Source organism: Bactrocera tryoni, chromosome 1 (genome assembly GCF_016617805.1).
Source record: "Bactrocera tryoni isolate S06 chromosome 1, CSIRO_BtryS06_freeze2, whole genome shotgun sequence".
Taxonomy (NCBI): Eukaryota; Metazoa; Arthropoda; class Insecta; order Diptera; family Tephritidae; genus Bactrocera; species Bactrocera tryoni.
The window spans coordinates 11,783,964-11,803,016 of NC_052499.1; the positions used below are offsets into that span (position 1 = coordinate 11,783,964).

At 37.0% G+C, this 19,053-nt stretch overlaps 1 protein-coding gene across 2 annotated transcripts in view; it reads left to right on the top strand.

Moving 5' to 3' along the window:
• LOC120782283 (nicotinamidase) overlaps nucleotides 1–9,569 on the top strand; it is a 35,814-nt gene extending 26,245 nt beyond the window's left edge. For both annotated transcript variants that reach the window (XM_040114486.1, XM_040114485.1), the window contains exons 4-8: nucleotides 4,583–4,687; nucleotides 7,973–8,107; nucleotides 8,263–8,560; nucleotides 8,686–8,828; nucleotides 9,113–9,569. In XM_040114486.1, coding sequence (XP_039970420.1) covers nucleotides 4,583–4,687; nucleotides 7,973–8,107; nucleotides 8,263–8,560; nucleotides 8,686–8,828; nucleotides 9,113–9,232 — 801 coding nt within the window. In that variant the 3' untranslated portion in view covers nucleotides 9,233–9,569. The remainder of the gene's footprint in view (nucleotides 1–4,582; nucleotides 4,688–7,972; nucleotides 8,108–8,262; nucleotides 8,561–8,685; nucleotides 8,829–9,112) is intronic.
• Nucleotides 9,570–19,053: the final 9,484 nt, after the last annotated feature.

Sequence of the window (19,053 nt, forward strand, 5' to 3'; positions counted from 1 at the left end):
CACCCTGATCACTTTGGTATATACATATAACCCTATATCTGACTCTTTTAGTTTTAGGACTTACAAACAACCGTTTTGTGAACAAAACTATAATACTCTCCTTAGCAACTTTGTTGCGAGAGTATAAAAACGTTAATTTGGGTTGCACAGAAGCTATAATACGCTTCACGAATACAAAAGATTCCTTACAAGAACTTGATTTCGATTGGTCAGTTTGTATAACAGCTATATGAGCTATATGCTATAGTGATTTGATCTGAACGATTTCTTTTGAGGTTTTACTATTGTTTTAGTTAATAAACCATATACAATTTTAAGAACATATCTGATCAAATGAAAAGTTGTCTGTAAAAGCTCTTGCAGCTTTTTTGTGGATTATGATGATTCGTGTTGGGGAAGTTCAACGGTATATATTTTTTCTCTAAATTGTAGCCAACAAATGCGCTTTAAATAAAATTTTGCCTCACGATAAATTTAACACAAAGTTGCAATAAATTTTACTTTGTAAATCATAAATAAAAATAATACATCCTGCTGCCTGTCGAGTTCAGAAGGAACTTTTGAATTACGAAAACAGGCGAAAATATTTTGCTGCTTCTTTTAGCCTGAGAACGTAACCGGAATTGGCTTTTTATTGAAAATTGATTTTATTTACCCTTTCGACATTTAGCCCTGTCGGTGTATTAGTGCGGGTATGTGTGCGCCTTCCTGTCTGGCAAGCAGCGCAATTCAATTTCAATCTGACATTGCCATGACGTCCACAAGCAAGCAAATGACAAGCACTGCTTGGTGGGGCAGGCGAAGTTGGCGCTAAACTTAACGATGGTGGAAGGCTGCAAGCGTAAAATTCTTGCAATTGACGTGAGCGTATGGACTTGTGTGTGCGGATGTGTGTTGTGTTTGTGTGGAGGTGTGTATGTGAAAATTTTGATTTTGTATGTGCGGAGGAGGAAAGGTGTTAAAGTAATTTCCGGCTGTTGATGGTTGCAGGCGTGTAAGTATGTAAGCATATGCAGTTTGTATGAGTGCACTGTGGGAGGATATTGTTACATAGTGTTTTATTTCCTAATTTGGTGTGCTGTAATGAATAAAAATAATAGAAATATAACTATATGTATGTATATATCGTCATCTTAAATGCAAAACAACGTACAAAGAAAAAAATTGAAATTGGGTTCCTTATTACTGACGATTCACCATCCTTCCTTATTACTGACGATTCACCATAACATATTACATATATGTATGTATGTAGCATAAAATTTTCAGCTTCGGCTGTCAGATATAACCAATTTATAACCAAAACTCAAATTTTGTTTCAATATGAGTGGTTTTCATTTTATCGTTTTTCTTTCGTCTGTAAACTTATGAAAAGTGATATTACGTTATTTTGCATTTTAAGTGACGATATATAAATATTAAATTTTTTTTATTATTGTAAGGTAAAATTTTTTTCTTATGAATTTCATAAATTAATGAGAACAAGAAAAAACGTTAACTTCGGCTGCACCGAAGCTAATATACCCTTCACAGGTGCCTTTCTTTTAGTAACTATGTGTTCAGTTTGTATGGAAGCTATATGCTATAGTAATCCGATCCGAACAATTTTTTCGGAGATTATATTATTACCTTAAGCAGTAGTCCATGTCGAGTTTCGTGAAGATATATCTTCAAATGAGGAAGTTTCCCATGCAAGCATTTGATTCTGATCATTCAGTTTGTATGGCAGCTATATGCTATAGTTAACCGATCTGAAGAATTTTTTCGGATATTACATTGTTGCCTTAGAAAATAATCTATACCAAATTTCGTGAAGATATCTCGGTAAATGCAAAAGTTTTCTATACAAGAACTTGATTCCTATCGTTCAGTTTGTATGGCAGCTATATGTTATAGTGGTCCGATATCGGCAGTTCCGACAAATGAGCAGCTTCTGGAAGAGAAAATGACGTTTGCAAAATTTCAAAACGATATCTTAAAAACTGAGGGACTAATTCGTATATATACAGACAGACAGACGGATATGGCTAAATCGACACACTGATCATTTATATAGTTATATAAATACTTTATAGGGTCTCCGACGCTTCCTTCTGTGTGTTACAAACTTCGTGGCAAACTTAATATGCCCTTTTCAGGGTATAAAAATAATTTTGAATTGCTTTGGTTTTTTTTGGACCCACCCTAACTATTTTCTTCTTACAACATTTTATAAGTTAATTCATATATTAAAAAAACAACTTTAAAAGTTATGCAGCAAATGTGCCGAGCATTCATACAAGTGCCTTATAAATTCTGTGTTGCTCATACGACACGGTGTACAATTTGTGGTATTTTGCAAATATTCTGCAATTCTTTCCACAGCATTTATTATTACATAATTTTAACATAATTTCAGCGCTCAAGTTTCTGTGAAGCAATAATTTTCGTTTGTTTATGTGATTTTTTTATTTTGCGCCAAAAAGTGCTTTGACCAGTAATTCAATTGAGGTCGTGAACTATTAACAGTCTAAAGAATAACCACCTTATCCATTGTACAAAGAAACCAGCTGGCGCAGCTGTGTTAGCACATTATATTTTTACAGTTACTTGCTTGCTGTGCGCTTTACTAATAATCACAGTGAGCTGAAATCATTAAAATTTGCTGTACTCACGGAAATGAAAGTGGAGAGTAACTAATGACTTGTTATTACACATTTGTTTCTCTTACTTATAATAACAGTAAAAAATGTAGAATAAGAAGCGAGTAAATATTTTTTGAAAGAGCGTCTTATTGTTATATTGATAATAAGATTGATAAAAAAATAATAAAACATTGGCGCTCAGGAGGCTGCGCGCAGTCCACAAAACATTACAGTTTAGGGTAAAATTTAACCCTTTTTTGTAATTTTTTGAACATTTTTTGGGCGTAGATCACTTTTAGGATTAATGTTCTAGTAGAGAATTTTTTTTTTTTGATGTTTCATGCATCGAGAAGTCCGGAGGAACTTTGTTTTAGCGCCGTCAGGGATCGCTTATTACTCCAAAAATGATTAATTTTTTTTCAAAAGCACTACTGGTATTTCCTAGAATATTTATAAATATACGCTAATTTCTTTTGTACAATTGTTAGGTGCGCCCCTTAAAATAATAATTTTACAAAATTTTTTCAAATTGTTAAACAAGCCTTTAAATATGTCAAACGCAAAAGGCTTCCTATGATAATGTTTTAAACTTTCGTTGGTAGCTCGAAACTTGTATGGCGCTTCATATATTGAATAAGACCACAAGATGAGGTTATATAGGCCGGTTGTCACGCCAAACATAGATTTACTGGACACTAGTAAAGCCAGATGAAGGACTTTAATTTGAGGTACAAAACGTCAAAGCTTTTTATGATCGCGAAAACTTCCGTCTGGTGGATACGGCAGTATGCGGGAAGTTTGAAGAGTCGCCTGAGATGCAGCTCCGAGCAATATTTTCCGGTTCCCACTCCATTAGCCATCTTCGATCCTTCTGAATAGATGTTAGTTTCGCTGACGAGTCGCATGCTCCTTTGCCAAGCAGCCTCTTTTAATGTGACTTGAAACCTTCTCGCCAAAATAGAGCGCGAGTGTATTTGGTATATTTTGCCCACCAACCTCCTGCTTATGAAGCTACATCCGAAGTTTCTTATGGAAATATAACTTAATGTTGCCAATATTGCAGCTGATTTTGCCACAGAGCCTTCCACTGTAAAGTTGGCAACGTTGGCAGATTGAGCTGTATGAGACCATCACACCCAGCTGCAAATGACTCTGCTAGTGAAGCGCACATAGTTGGAGCGCCTTTTAGTCAGCTGAGTGATGCAGAGCTCTAAGGTGCAGAGGCAGTTAGTCGTCGCTCTGAGGAAGAGGAAAACCTCCACTCCGTTGGAAAGACCAGGTCCTACTGGCCACACTTGGAAGCTCCAATTGGCGCTACACAGCGAAAAGGAATTATGACTGGGGCGTTGTTGTATGTAAACTCGGTTATATTCGCGTAAACGGTGTCCACCACACTAAAGCACCGTAAAGTAAGATTGGCTTGACTATCGCTGTGAGGCACCAACGCATGAGGCCAGGTAATAGACTCCATGTAGACACTAGCATCTTCAGACATGCATATAGGGACCACTGCTGCGTCCTTATTCATACGATCAGACTTTCAAAAATAAGAAGTCGGTAATTTGCCAAATATATGCCCAACAAATTAATTGGCTTTTACATGATATCCGACATTTCATATTCGCCAAACCGCAAATGTTGCAAGCAACATTAACAATGTCGCACTCAAATTTCATATCCTGTCGGCATCCTTCCGCTATTTGCTGGCAATTGTAAATTTCACTTGACTCTCGGCAACACTTCATTTTCCCAGCAACAAACAACGTGTGTGTTTATTTTTGTATTTGTATGTGAGCATGTTTATAATTTTGTCGTTATACCACAGGCATGTATGTGTTTGTGTGTGTGTGAATGCCTGTGTTAGCACTCCGAAAAATATCTAACATTAACTTTATTTTTCTACTTTTTCCTTCCATGCGCACATACAAACAAACCGACGCTTAACAACATCAACGCAGATTGTGCGACCGGTGAACGCTTTCCTCATTGTTGATGTACAAAATGATTTTATAAGTGGATCCTTGGATATAAGTAATTGCAGTGCACAGCAAAAAGGACATGAGGTGAGTGCTCGGAGCGCGCTTGGCGTACTCAAGTGGGGACACACCAGTGTCTCGGCGAGTTGCAAGGATGTTCACTGTTAAATATGTGTGAACGTACATATGTATATGTGCTTATGTGTTTGCGGATAGTTGACAGCAATAATGAAGAAAGTGAAATAAAGTAGAATGTGCAAATTGTATGTAATATATAGAAAAGAAGAAGCGATAAGACAGACAAAGGAAAAACGAAGGCGAATATACCCACAAAGTGTGTCCTGTGCGCGAGCATTCAAGGCGAACTGTTCGTAATTTCGTATTGTGCCGCGCGTCAAAGGTTGGAGCAGATAGCGCAAATTAAAAGAGGCATGCGAAAAAGTGAGCAAAAGCTCGTGCAGACAAATGTCTCGCTGTGGTCCACTTCTATGGCAAACGTTAATTCAAGCCTTACCTTGGAAGTGCAGTTAGTAAGTACTGCTTTGGTAAAAATATCAGATAAAAACTTAATTAAAATGTGCGATTGGATTTTGGGGTACGCGCTGCATTGACCCTTTCGGGAATTTAAAGTTTAGAAAGAAGTTATCTTCAAACAAAGCTAAATGTCATTTTGTTAGAACTTAATGTTCGCGTTAGTAATTATGACTAATATACTCATTTAGGAAATACCAGGCTGACATAGGGGCAGACGAAAGACATGGCTAAATTGACTTAGAGATACGCGTTTGTTAGTGGAAACCGTTAACTAATGGAGCATAATTACGTTGTTCCTACAACATATTTTTTAGTATAATAGTTTTGTTCACCTAAAAGTTGTACGTATCACGTAAAACTAAGCGAGATAGATATACAGAAAAAGTCCGGGGCCACAACTGGGCTGTAGGGCGGCTGCGGAAGCGTTGAAATGGCGGCCTTGGTTAGGTAGCTGTTCACAAGAAAGGCGGTGTGAGCCGGGGCGTTATCGTGGTGCAACTTTCAATCGGCTCCGATGTCTTGTCGGACCCGATTGACCTTTCGTTTGAGTCTCTTAAGGACTTCCACGTAAAACTTGGCGTTGACGGTTTGTTCTGGAGGAACAAATTCATGGTGGACGATGCCTCTAATGTCAAAAAAGACAATAAGCATCGTTTTCATTTTGGATTTGCTCATTCTTCCAGTCTTCACCAGCGACCTCTTCCCGGCCCTCCAAAAAAGCCCTGGCGCCACCGAAACACACCACTTCTTGCTAAAGCAAGATCAGATTTACTGAGTTTCACACAGAATTTAATCGCGTACCCCTGCTTTAAGGAACGCTGCATTTACGGTTTGTACCATACACAGAAACACGTCGCGCGAAAATGTTTGTCCTGACTGTCCAGGTGCTCGGAGACAACTGACCAACCGTTCGAATGTTAGCAAGGAACGCCCTCTGCCGAATCCAGTCGGTGCGCGCACGCTCCGAAGTACAATCGAGGCGGAAGACAATCAGTCCTATTACTTTTTGGACAAATCCTGTATCTCAGAAACTGTGGTACTAATTCGGGTATATACTGGCAGACCGACAGGCAGACGAAAGACATGGCTAAATCGACTTGGAGATACGAATTTGTTAGTGGAAACCGTTAACTAATGGCGCACAACCCGTTGTCCCCCATCACCATCATTTAATTCTACTTAAGCCTTTGAGTACTACCGCACGCTGGCCCATACTTTTAACACCAACCGTTTCTTCATTTCGCAAGGTGTTGCCAACTGGAGATTTAGTCGTGTGTAGAAGTTCACGCAAGTGAGGAAAGTGCTCTGATCGCCATTCAGTTGTGAGTGGCCTGAAACGGTTCTTTTACACATGACTCAAGCAGCTCACGACTTCCGGTTCTGGACCAAGTATCCTCTGGGTAGCTAAAGAACATCCATTTGAAGGCGAGCTAAAGTGAGAAGGCGAAACATCTCTACCAAGGGTTTCGAACCCGCCACGTACAAAACGCCCCCAATGAAAAAGTTAAATAAATAAGAGATTCATATGTTACAGTGTGAAAATCGAACTGCTATATATGTATACCACGCCATGCCTACTTCCCATACAATTCCATCTGATTCTTTTCCTTCGAGTGTACAAATCAAGAAGCAATTAATATAACGGCATAAAAGCTTGCACGAATAATGCCTTTAGAATATGATATTATATGGCCAAAAATTGTCTAATACCAACATAAAAAAAATTTGAGTCAAAATATGGGTTATGCAATTGAAGTTCAGAGAGAATCTCTTCCTGACAATAATATCTCTTCGTATCAAAAATGAGTTGAGTCGGTTCAATACTTCCCTGAGCCCCCTTATACCTAATATAAAGATTTTCGAATTTCCGGATAACTTTATATCGCATATCTCGGCCATTATGTGAGCTAACTCAATGAAATTGAGAGAGCATATTTGACTCATAACAGTGTATCTTTGCGCCTAAAATTGGGCGAAAATTTGACCTAGCCCCCTTTTACTAATATCAGGATTTTCGAACATCCGGCTGACCTTACCCCGTATGATTGTTAATTGTATTCGAGGTACTTTACGAAACCCAGGGAACATTATTTTTAGTATGTGGGATGTACTATTAATATGGTATTGGCAAAAATAGATAAAGTAAAGTCGATACTTAAGATAAAGTTTGGCAGCACCTGAAGAAATTTGCCGATCTTTAATCTTTCCAAGTTGCAAAAGTATAAAATGTTTGGTTTCACCCGAACTTAACTCTTCCTTACTTCTTTATTTTAGGTATGTAAAGTTCAAGCAAGTGCGATATAACTTGGCTATCAGCTAAGCTCTTTAAAATAGTAGGAGTCTTATCTTTTATTGGAAACCTCAAGCTTACACCCACAGCTTTGCGTGTGAATAGTGAATCTCATCAGGGTTGCATACACAATACTAATTTTTAGAGTGCATTTTTTTTGTGGACGCAATGCTTACAGTTATATGTATGTCAGAAGTTTGTTAAAAATCTCATGGAATTTATATTTAAATTTAAAGCATACCAAGTCTTACACAGCCTTTAGTTGATAGCAGCCATTTTTCTTGAGATTTCGGTGTGAGTGTCTGTGCGTCAATGTGCTGAAACCGGAAACGGATGCTGCAAGTGCGTCGCGTTATTACTAAAGTACTGATGCATCAGCTTTAGCCGGGATGTGTAAACGGAAATATGCCATTCGAGTCGCTTCCGTGCTTGTTGCTTTGACGCAATATCTTCTTTTAATATTTCGTTGTTGAGTCGCATGATTCTTAAGATTATTTTTGCATCAGCGTAGACATATTTCAAGTTTATTTTCAACCTTCGCTCTCTAGATTTTGGAGCCCATCAACAATTTGCTGGAAATCGTGGAGTTCGATGCCATTTTCTATTCGTTGGATTGGCATCCAAGCGACCATGTCTCGTTTATTGATAATGTGAAAATGCGTCCCATGGATGAGTCGTCGCCGGTAAGTTTCAAAAGTTTCTTTAAATATATTTTTTGAGAAAAAAATATATGTATATACTATATGTAATATTTTAATACTCGTCGATCTCACGCTGATGTACATTATTGTAAGAACATATCTTTAAGAGATCTGCACTTAACTAAATCCCCTTACAGGTCGACGCAGACTCAGCGCAAGTTTTCGATACAGTTATCTTTGCCGGTCCACCGCCGATGAAGCAACGTTTATGGCCACGCCACTGCGTACAGGATTCGTGGGGTGCCGAGCTACATAAGGACTTAAAAGTAGTGGACAATGGTATTAAAATTTATAAAGGCACAAACCCCGAAGTCGATTCATATTCCGTTTTCTGGGATAATAAGAAGCTCTCTGACACAACACTGAATGCCCAGCTCAAGATGAAAGGCACAACGGATATTTATGTCTGCGGACTGGCATATGATGTGTGTGTGGGTAAGCGTATGACTAGAAAAAGTAATTTAACTGGTTTCATATTTTCTTTTTCTACATTCCCCTTTCACATCCTCTATCCCCACATTTGCTGCGTAATTCCAATATTTTCATTTATTATTTTCCAGGTGCAACCGCTGTCGATGCCTTGTCCGTTGGCTATCGTACCATTTTGATTGACGACTGTTGTCGCGGCACTGATTTCCACGATATCGAACACACTAAAGAGAAGGTGATAAGCAATCATGGTGTGGTGGTGCACTCGAATGAGGTGAGCTCAATATTAACTGAGATATATTTTTAGCTGATAAAATGGCTTTTAGTTGATATATATGGATGTATGTACAGCTTCGTAGCTTTTTGGTGACTTCAAAAATTGTTAAATAATTAAAAACAAGACGGGTGTTTCGAGATTGCATTGTTTGTGGTTTTATACCCTGAATAGGATATGTTAACTCTCCAGCAGTTCTCCCCCGTGGATCCGCCCCTGTTGCTTGTTTAAGTATTCTCCAACTCGAAACCACTAAAAATATGTTTTATTTTTTCTACTCCTAGGTGCGTGGCATGATCGAAGGCCGCGATCGACGCCCAGAGCTGGGCTACAAACTGGCTATGGAACTTAAGAATCCCGACTCTGCACTGTCACAGCGCAATGGCATACGTCCAATCGATTAAACATCGATTAGATGACATACGTATGTAGTTAGCAAAAGACCTCCGAGGCATAAGTACAACAACAACGCAACTATTCCAGTATCCTATGAAAACGCTTAACCAAATGGCTTCAAAGACATGCACCAGGAACATGCACTTATTCTAAAGGCATCTAAATGAAAGCCAGTAGAAAAAAGAAAAATTACGAGTTTCAAGCAACAAACTCAAGTTGATATGAGATAGAATATTTAAATGACAACAAAAATCCGAATATTTAGTAGTGGCTTAGCTTTTAATGGATTAGATTACTTAATTTATTTTAACTTTTAACAAACAAATAAAAAGCATATTATTTAAATTATACAAAATAAGAATAAATATATACTACTTAGGAACATGGTCAAGTTCCTTCAAATGAAATCTAATACCATGTTCAGACCGACACTTAATCACACGATTTTGGCTGGTCGATGGATTATCCCACTAATCTTAAAAATTTATCAAGATTTCGCCATACAAAAATGACAGTTCCAAATCACTTCATTGAAATGATTTGAAACTGATCCACGCTAATTCTCTCTGTGCGACTCTGATTTTGCGGAATCTACTTGTCAGCACTGGAAATCTGTTACATTATCACAGCTGATTAAGCTACTACAAAGGGAAAAAATGTAAACAAACAATTTTTTTTTAAAGCAATGAATCTAATTTCATCTGAAAATCGACTTAACAAATGAAAAAAGGGATCCATTATTTCTATTATATGGAAAATATTAAAAAAACCGTCTTTTTATTTCACAATACTATATGACAATCTTTTCTTTTGATAAATATTAAGCGATGTGAATTCTTGAATGACAATAACAGCTGTTTTTTGATCTTTCTAACGGCAGTGAGAACACTGTTGGGTTATGAAATGCTTAAATATAATCTAATCTTTTAAATTTTCGGTCTGAACATGGTATAACGCACGTGATATTACAAATGAAACGCTTACAATTACATATAAATCCTTCATTTGAGAAAATATTTAAAATGGATTTAATGAAACGAACGTAGATTGTGTTGAGTGTGAAATGAAAGTGAACAAATTGAGTACAGAATAAAACTGTTAAACAATCGAAAAGTTTATGATGAATAAAGTGTGTTTTGTTTTTTTCGCCGAACTGCCAGTTAAAAACAAAAAACAACCGGCAAAAAGCGAGAGCGCAACAGTGAGGAAAGCCACTTTGCTGCCACCGCTTGTGGGCAGGCAGCAGCAAGCTAACTTTATTTAAACAATTAGGAAAGGGCTATGTTAGAATGTAGCCAAATAGTATATCATACACTTGCAACTTTTTCGAACTTCAATAATATATCTCACAGATTGACTGATATTTTCGATAAAAAGTACGCAATTGAAAGAGGAGTCCACATTTGCGGTATTTGGGGCTGCAATAGTTGTAAAAGATTTTGTGTCACACGTCCGAATATAGTAGAGGGTGATCCGTTTTGAGTTTCCCTACTTTGAAAAAAAAACACAGAAACTTCAAATTTAATGGGGAATGTTTCCTATCATTCGAAGAAACATTCTATGACATTTATTTTTGGAACATTATCTCTTCCAAATGTTGGTCGTGGCTACATCTCAAATGTTTCTTTGTGTTTTGTTTTTTGAAGTAGGGAACCTCGAAATGAATCACCCGTTTTGATGTTAAGGAAGCAAAACGTATCGGCGGTGTTATGTAACTCTTAAGAAGACCTAAGAGAAAAACATATTAAGGTTTTTCAATAAGGACGCTACAAAAGTAGACCGTTGGGGACAGCAAACGACGCCAAATTTTTCTCCGCTCTTTTGACATTTCTCTTCAGTTAAGTTTGCCATTTCATCATGGAAAAATATACGATCCAACAGCGAGTCGAAGTTATTAAAATTTACTACCGAAATTCGGAGTCAGTGGCCTCAACTTTAAGAGCGCTACGTGCAGTTTGTGGTCGCCATAATCGTCCTGTCAGACCAACAATTGAGCGTCTATTGGAAAAATTTGAATCCACAAGGTACAGTACAGATTGTTTCCGTGCCAATGAGACAAAAAAGTGCCCGTGGTGTCGAGAATATTGCTGCCGCTAGCGCATCAATTGAGGAGGACCCATATCAGTATCTCAGCCTCAAGCGTTGTACAACTCTGCAACGCGTTTTGTGGCGAATTTTGCGAAAAGATCTTGGCCTACATTCTTACAAGATTAAATAAGACGCGAAACTGAAGCCGCTTGACCACGCGACCGTCTGTTCGTGAATTGGACTGAACGTATGTTCTTGAATTGGACTGAGCAATAATAAACATAAACATAAATAATAAATAAACATCTTCAGTGATGAGGCTCACTTCTGGCCGAATGGCTTTGTCAATAAGTAAAATATGCGTTATTGGTCAGGCAGCAATGCACACGTCCTACATGAGCCACCATTGCATCCCGAAAAAATCACTGTTTTGTGCGGTTTATGGGCCGGCGGCGTCATTAGGCTGTACTTCTTCCGTGATGATCAAGATCGGCACGTTACTGTGAATGGGAATCGCCATCGCCCAATAATAACCTAAGAGTTTTGGCCCGAATTGGATGATATGGACTTAGACATTATGTGGTTCCAACAGGACGGCATCACAAGCCACACAGCGAATGTCACAAGCGATTTATTGAAAACGAAGTTTGGTGAACGTGTTATCTCACGAAATGGTCCAGTCAATTGGCCGCCTCAGTTGTGCGATTTGACGCCGTTAGAATATTTCTTGTGGCTCTAGAACTACTTCAAGTCTATATGCCAACAACCCTGCGACGATTGATGAACTTCGTACGAATATCGGATGTGAAATTGCAGCAGTACCTTTTTTGTTTTATTTCAACTATTTTTTGTAGTGCTCTTATTGAAAAACCCGTTATATCTGTAGAAACTTTGCTCATTATTTACAAACTTGTTGATTTTGATTTTATTAAATTATCATTTGTATACTCTTGCAACATATTTAAAAACAGTTTGTGTCCAGTTATCAGCCGCCTCTAAATCAATTGGCGACACTTCAGCTGAGACTTGATGGCGTCAGACTTTAATGCTGGGTTTCCTAAGGCACTCGTATTATCCATTAACTATACAAGCGTACAATGTGTATTATAAGCCTATTACTATGATTTTGAAATTTTGGGTTGACAATTTGATCTTCGGTGAAAACATGCAAAGTTCAAAAATAATGAAACGTATGAATGATATGACGAACCGTTTCAGACATTTAGTGAATGTTGCAAGGAGATTATGCTCTTAACATATCATATTATTTGTGAGTTGTGCTTCGAGTATTGGGGGCGTCCTTGCTTACAAACGGCTCCTGGATTTAATAATGAGCCTTTTCTAAAAAAAATTTCTCGGAAACTTCAAACCATATTTTGTATTTCTGAAATTTTCAGCATAACCATCATGCATCATTATTTTTTCAACTCAAGGCTTAGGCGGAGAAAAGCTACGGCCTAGAGTCTAAGCCAAACTCAAGGTTATACATATTAAAAATTACTTGGGTGACACCCTAATAATCTTAAAAAAAACACGACCAATCGATTCATCTTTGGTTATGTTTCTTTAGCGCCTAAATCTTACTGCCGTTGAGACATTTGGTCTTTTGGTGTTATTGTTTTCGTAATTTCTAACTTTGTCTGTGCGAAAATTTGTATTACTGACACGCTGCATTTGGCAGTGTGCCAGTTGTTGCTCGGACTTAACGCTTGCAGACCCTTTGAGGTATCAACACAAGCTAACAGCAATGTGATATGCCTTAGAGTTGTGGTCGAGTTTAACAGTTATACAATGGCAATATTCACTACATGTCCTCCATAGCTGGAGCTTCGGGTAGAAAAAAGATTGAGTAGCGTGGTTGTTGCATGTTGCTGTTGTTGACGTACATGGATTCAGCTACTTTGTTGCTGCTTGCTGTTGTACTGGTTCCTACTTGTTAGTCTCTGATGCATCTAGAGTGTAGTGTGTTGATCAACGTTGGACTGTGCCAAGTCTGCTGTTGTTTATGTTGTTATGTCATAAGTAATGCTGAGGACGACAGCTCATGGCGGCGTGTTGTTGATTTCATTTTCGTGGATTGTTGATTTAACTTTCTAGTTTCTTTGTGAAGTATCAAAATTTGTTGGCTATTGTTTTTGATGCTTGGTTATGAGGTGTTTTTGCTCTTGTTTACTGTGAAATATTGTGGAAGTTTTTGAAAATTAAATGCGATTACCCCGTGCTACAGTGTGGAAAGTGAGCTTTTGTTTGAATTCATTGTCAATATTGTTTAAACTAATAAATTGGATAGTGATACATTGTGTCTGTCCATTGGCAAGTCGGGGATAATTTCGTCTGCCTTGGAACAGTTGCTACTTCGGATTGAGTAGGCAATTGACAAATAAAATCCTCACTCGACGAACAAAGACTAAACTCTATAAGTCACTAATTATTCCCGTCTTGCTATATGGTTCAGAGGAATGAACGATGACAACAACTAATGACTCGGCGAACGAGTTTTCGAAAGAAAGGTTTTGGAGTCGACTTATGGTCCTTTTGCGCATTGGCAACTAAGTATTCGATGAAACGATGAGTTGTATGAGATCCATAATCTTTGTCAACTTTGACACCACTCTTAGAAATCTCGTCAACTATTTCATTGCCATCGCTGCCTTTATGACTTGGCAGCACCCAGTAGAAGTGAAGTCACTTGTTTCTGCCGATACTCTCCACTACTGGCCTGCTTCCTACGACATTTCTGGCCGATATGCGATACGAGGTTCCTGCCATGATTGCCGTTTGGTTGTCTACGTAGATGTTGACTCTGTAGTTGCCTGCAGGTGCATTAGAGGCTAGCTCCGCGGCTTTTGCAATAAGGAAGACCTCAGCTTGAAATATACTGCAATGGTCTGAACAGTATATTTCCGCACCAACTCCATCGTCCATTTTCGACCGACCCATCCGTGTAGATGTTTAGAGGCCTGCGCGCAGCTAATATACCTTTACGCCAGCCAACTTTTTTTCTGTTTACTTTGAAACTTCTTTCCCACTTGAAAAGTGAGTTCATGTAGTCGAGTCGGTGTTTGCCCAACTGCCATTGGTTGTATATGTAAATTCGCTTGCAACCAGTAGTCACTTTGCCGATTTTGCTGTGCAAATCACAAACAGATCCGTTTTCTTCGGATTCAACTCCAGACCCGCATACGGTCCGATTTGCGAATTGCTTCTACAGACTTCCGTGGTCATTCTTGCGGCATTTCATTCTGCTCTTATCATTCCAGATCACGAGGCTGCTAATCCAACACCTATTGACTGGTTATTCAGAATAAATTCTGAAAATTCATTGTTGAATGCTCCAGGAATGTCCCGGAAGGACTTACTAGAAGTGCAAAGGGCGTATTCCTTATATTCAAGAGCTATATCGATATTAAATAATAGCGTATGGACTGCAATCTCTTCTGATCTGCCTTTTGTGTCTGCATATTGTGCTGTGGACAAGCCTTTTGGAGACGCTGCGGCCCTAATGTGCACATGCAAAACATTTTCTAACGTTTTTGGCAGGAAGAAGCTTATAAGTCTAAACACTTTCGAGTAGGTTGGGTTTATTCAATGTGTCTTTGGTACGAAAACTATCCTAGTCACTCTCTATGATGCCTTAAATATCAAATTATAGGAATGAGAGACTTGGAAGTGCTATAATTGAAGAAGAGGTTTAAATTATAATAAACCTTGCATTTAACACGACTTTCTTTTTTGAGCATATATTAAAACCTAATCCCTTCATCTAAATGTTTGCTTAGGTCGATGAAAGAAATGTGCGTTTAACATAAATACACCTACATACATATACTAGACATGGAGTTAAAAGTTGGTAATTGCGGTTTGTAATTTTAAGCAACCCTAGCGTGAACAATGTGGGGAAATTGCGCCAATAAATCCAACAAAGTGCTGGAAAATGGCAAAGTCAATGCATTGAAAAGTTTTGAAGTCTACATATGTACTCGTACATGTGTGAATACATATGTTTGAGTGACTTAGGTGCAAGTTTGTGTGCATCGTGGGCTAAGTTGGAAAATGTTGGCGTTAATTCTGAATTCTAGGAATTTGTCATATGTGAACTTTATTAACATATAAAGGGTGGCTTATTTGGGAGATACAAAACTATTATTTCGAATAAGAAGGCTGAAGAATTTACCAATATTTTAGATTATTATTATTACTTTATTATTAGCTAGAAACCCTTATTTTAGTGTTTGAATAGAGTTTCCATTATAGCTGGCTCCACATATGCGGTTATACGCAGTGGGAATTTTAAAAAAATCGTTTTATTTTATTTTATTTTATTTTTTTTAAGGGGTCAGTAGAGTAATCTGGCCTGTTTTTGTGACATTTTTTTTCATAGAAGTTTTTATTCTAGAATATAACTTTTTTCACATACTATCATGAGTTATATCCTGGAGTGTTTAAACAGTTTTTTTCGGAATTTTTCGATGACATCTGTCGGAGAAATGGCTTGGTGAATGGGATGCGTTTTTTCACTGGCGGACACGACTTCTCATGTTTGGATCATCTGAAACACAAAACCCCAAATTATTCTAAAAAAGTACGTGAATGGTTATCGTCCCTATTAGAATCATGAGAAAATGTTGTGAAAAAGTAATTAACGTTTCTTTTTTTAATTTTTCTCCATGTTTTTTTTACATAAATTTTGTCATAACATTGTCAATAAATTATAAAAAATTATGAATCTGGTAGAGACGATAGCCAGGCGTTTTGTGAACATTTAAAAAAAAATTAAGCAAATCGGTTCAGTAGTTCGACCAGAATCATGTTCGCCAGTTTAAAAAAGTGTGTGTTTGAGGAAAAAGCGTTTAAAGTTTGAGGTGTGCACTCCGAGCGCTCCGAACGTCGAGCGGTATTAATATTTTTGGGCCTTTTTCGAAACCTTCCAATGGTAAAGTGGGTTTCTACATTAATTCTAAGAGCATAAGGGAACAGAAAACGCAAAACAAAAAAAAAAAAAACAATTTTGAAATGAGATTACCCTACTAACCCCTTAATGTACAGATATTTTAAAATACACATAGAAAATTTCATATCTTTCCGGTGAATATTTTCGAAGTTACACGCATTTGAAAAGACGTTTCATCGTGCTTGGAAGTATAAGGCCAAAGTTTAAACGCGTTTTATTAATAATGTATTTTTAAAGTCGATAAGTCTTAAATTTTAAGAACGAGCTTCTTAAATATATTTTTTAGTAATTAATCGAAGATTTTTTCTCATCGAAATATAATATTTTTAAACAATTTGAAATCGAAATTTTGGTCAAAAATCGACTTTTTTAAGAAACCGTTATTTTGGCAAAAAATTGTATTTTGCTTATTGCTCAACTTATTACTAGATATAACATTATTTTAACGAAATCTGTTTGATTTTTTAATTTCAGAGAATCCAGTTCAGAGATCTAGTGGTAACCGCTAAACATTTGTTTTGAGAGGAACTCCCGAAGATCGGCTATAGTTCCAAATAAATATTTTTACTAATACTAAGTCTTAAAATATCATATTTCCATCTTTTTTTTTTTGAATTTTTTTAGTATATTTTTGTTTGTATCAGCGCGTTTGCCAAATTGTTGAAATCACCATTAAAAATATGGTAAACTCAAATTCTTGTTTGACATAAGCACACACAGTCTTTAATTTGGGGGACCTACATACCATATACAAGTATATTTATGTATGTACGTCCGTTCGTACAAACTAAATTCAATTAATCAAGTAAACACTCGCAAGCTGGGAAAACTCAAATGCCATCTTCATGTGAACATGTCTGCCGGCAACAACAACCATAATGCACCCCACAAAGCCAGACAAGTGTGCATGTACTTGTGTAAATTATGACTTATACATACATATGTATGTAGGAATACGAGTGTGTAGAGGTTAGGTTAAACAAGCGCTTTAAGCTAGTAGTCGCTTCTCGCACTCGCTGTCTGCCGCACCATGTGCTTGCAGTGAAAGTTTTTTGCGTTTGAAATAATATCGATAGCAACTGAAAGTAACAGTTTAATTTGCAAGAATTTTTTCTTTTAAATTCCAAAAATCGTTTTTTATTGCCATGGTACACTTCCCTTAAAAGGAGATTGATAACGTAATTGAAAGCTTGTGCACATTTTTTATGGCGCAAAAGACTCTTTAATTTTTTTTTAAATTTATTTTATTGTAAAATATGAGTTTAATGCAAATTTTGTATGGAATCCTTAAATATTTAACTTGTATTTGCCTGGTAGGTGAATATGTAAGAAATTAATAAAGAAGCATAAAGCCACAGTCCTTTAATAGCGCAAGTCTCACTCGGCAACTTGGCATAAATGTGAAATGTTAAAGGCAAAGCGGCTGACACAAAAATCCATTTTTCAATTTATTCTTATTTTATGCGTTTTTTTTAAACATACATACATATGTTACATACATAGTAAGAAATTATATATGTACATGTATGCATAAATAAATACGCAAATATGCTTGTAAGATATACGAATTACTCGCGCTCTCATTCGAGGGTTGCAGGAACGGCATATATGTACATAGTATTTCTGCTTTAATCAGAAAAATGTGGAAAAGTTCAAAAAAAAGCTGCTCTGGGGCAGTTACAGAATTTACATCAAATATGAAGAGAAAATGGAAAATAATGCGAAAAAAGCAGCAAAATGTTCTGCTATGTGTTAGCAGAGAAATTTATAAAATTTGGTAAAAATGCTTGCTTTCATAAAAAAATAATAATAACATTAATTATATAGCTTGTTATTAAGATTAAACATTTTCTACAATAATCTTGTTTAGTTAGTTGTTGGCATATGCCATCCATCTTAGAGCAGTAAATTTGGGGTAATTGTGGAGTAAATACTCAGCTTTTGCTCAATTGAAAATGTTAAGCCTAACGGAGGCCTATTCTAATTGCACGAAATCTTGAGCTGACGTGAGTGATTGTGTTGAAAAAGCTGAAAATTATGGCGCAAAGGCTAAAAAATTTCGAAGAATGGTCAGAAGACTGCATTTTGCCTGAAAACGGAACAAATACTTCAAATTTATTTTTTTCGTCACTGAGCTCCTGCTGAGTCCAATGTGAAAATGTAACAAAAAAAGTAACGAAAAAATGCTGGAAACTACAAAAAGCTAATGAGAGCAGAGGTAAGCAAGAGGAACTAAGAAAAAATATTGTTTGGGCCAAAAAAGTGAGGCTGCGCTTGCATTCAGCATTAGAAATTTGTTCCACCGGAAGTGGGTGGCAAACATGCTCCGAGCAGCTATAACCAAATAGGTGCATTTGTACTTAGGAACGTACATGCTTATGTATACATATATATAATTTACATATATATGTATATCTATATATATTCATATACATATATATAGTTTCATATATACATATATCTAACTATATGCAAGCAAGTTATTTATAACTAGAAATGCTATGACAAAGCAGTTGTCCGTGATTTCTGACAAATTGATTTTGACAAGCACATCAAAAACTCAGCGAGGCGTGGACGCACATTTGGAGGTCTCTAGTACGACAGGTTTTCATTTCCGTCACTTACACATACATACATTTACGTATGTATATACGCTCAAACAGCTGAAAATGTAGATTTTTCCTTTTGATATTTTCATTTGACGCAAACACAAACACATAGCAGGACGCGCACACAAGCTCACAAACATACAAACATAGCTACAAAAATACATATACAAGTGCATACATACATACTTTTTATGTGCACTGTTTGCTTTGAACATTTTCAATATGTTTATTGTTGTCAGTC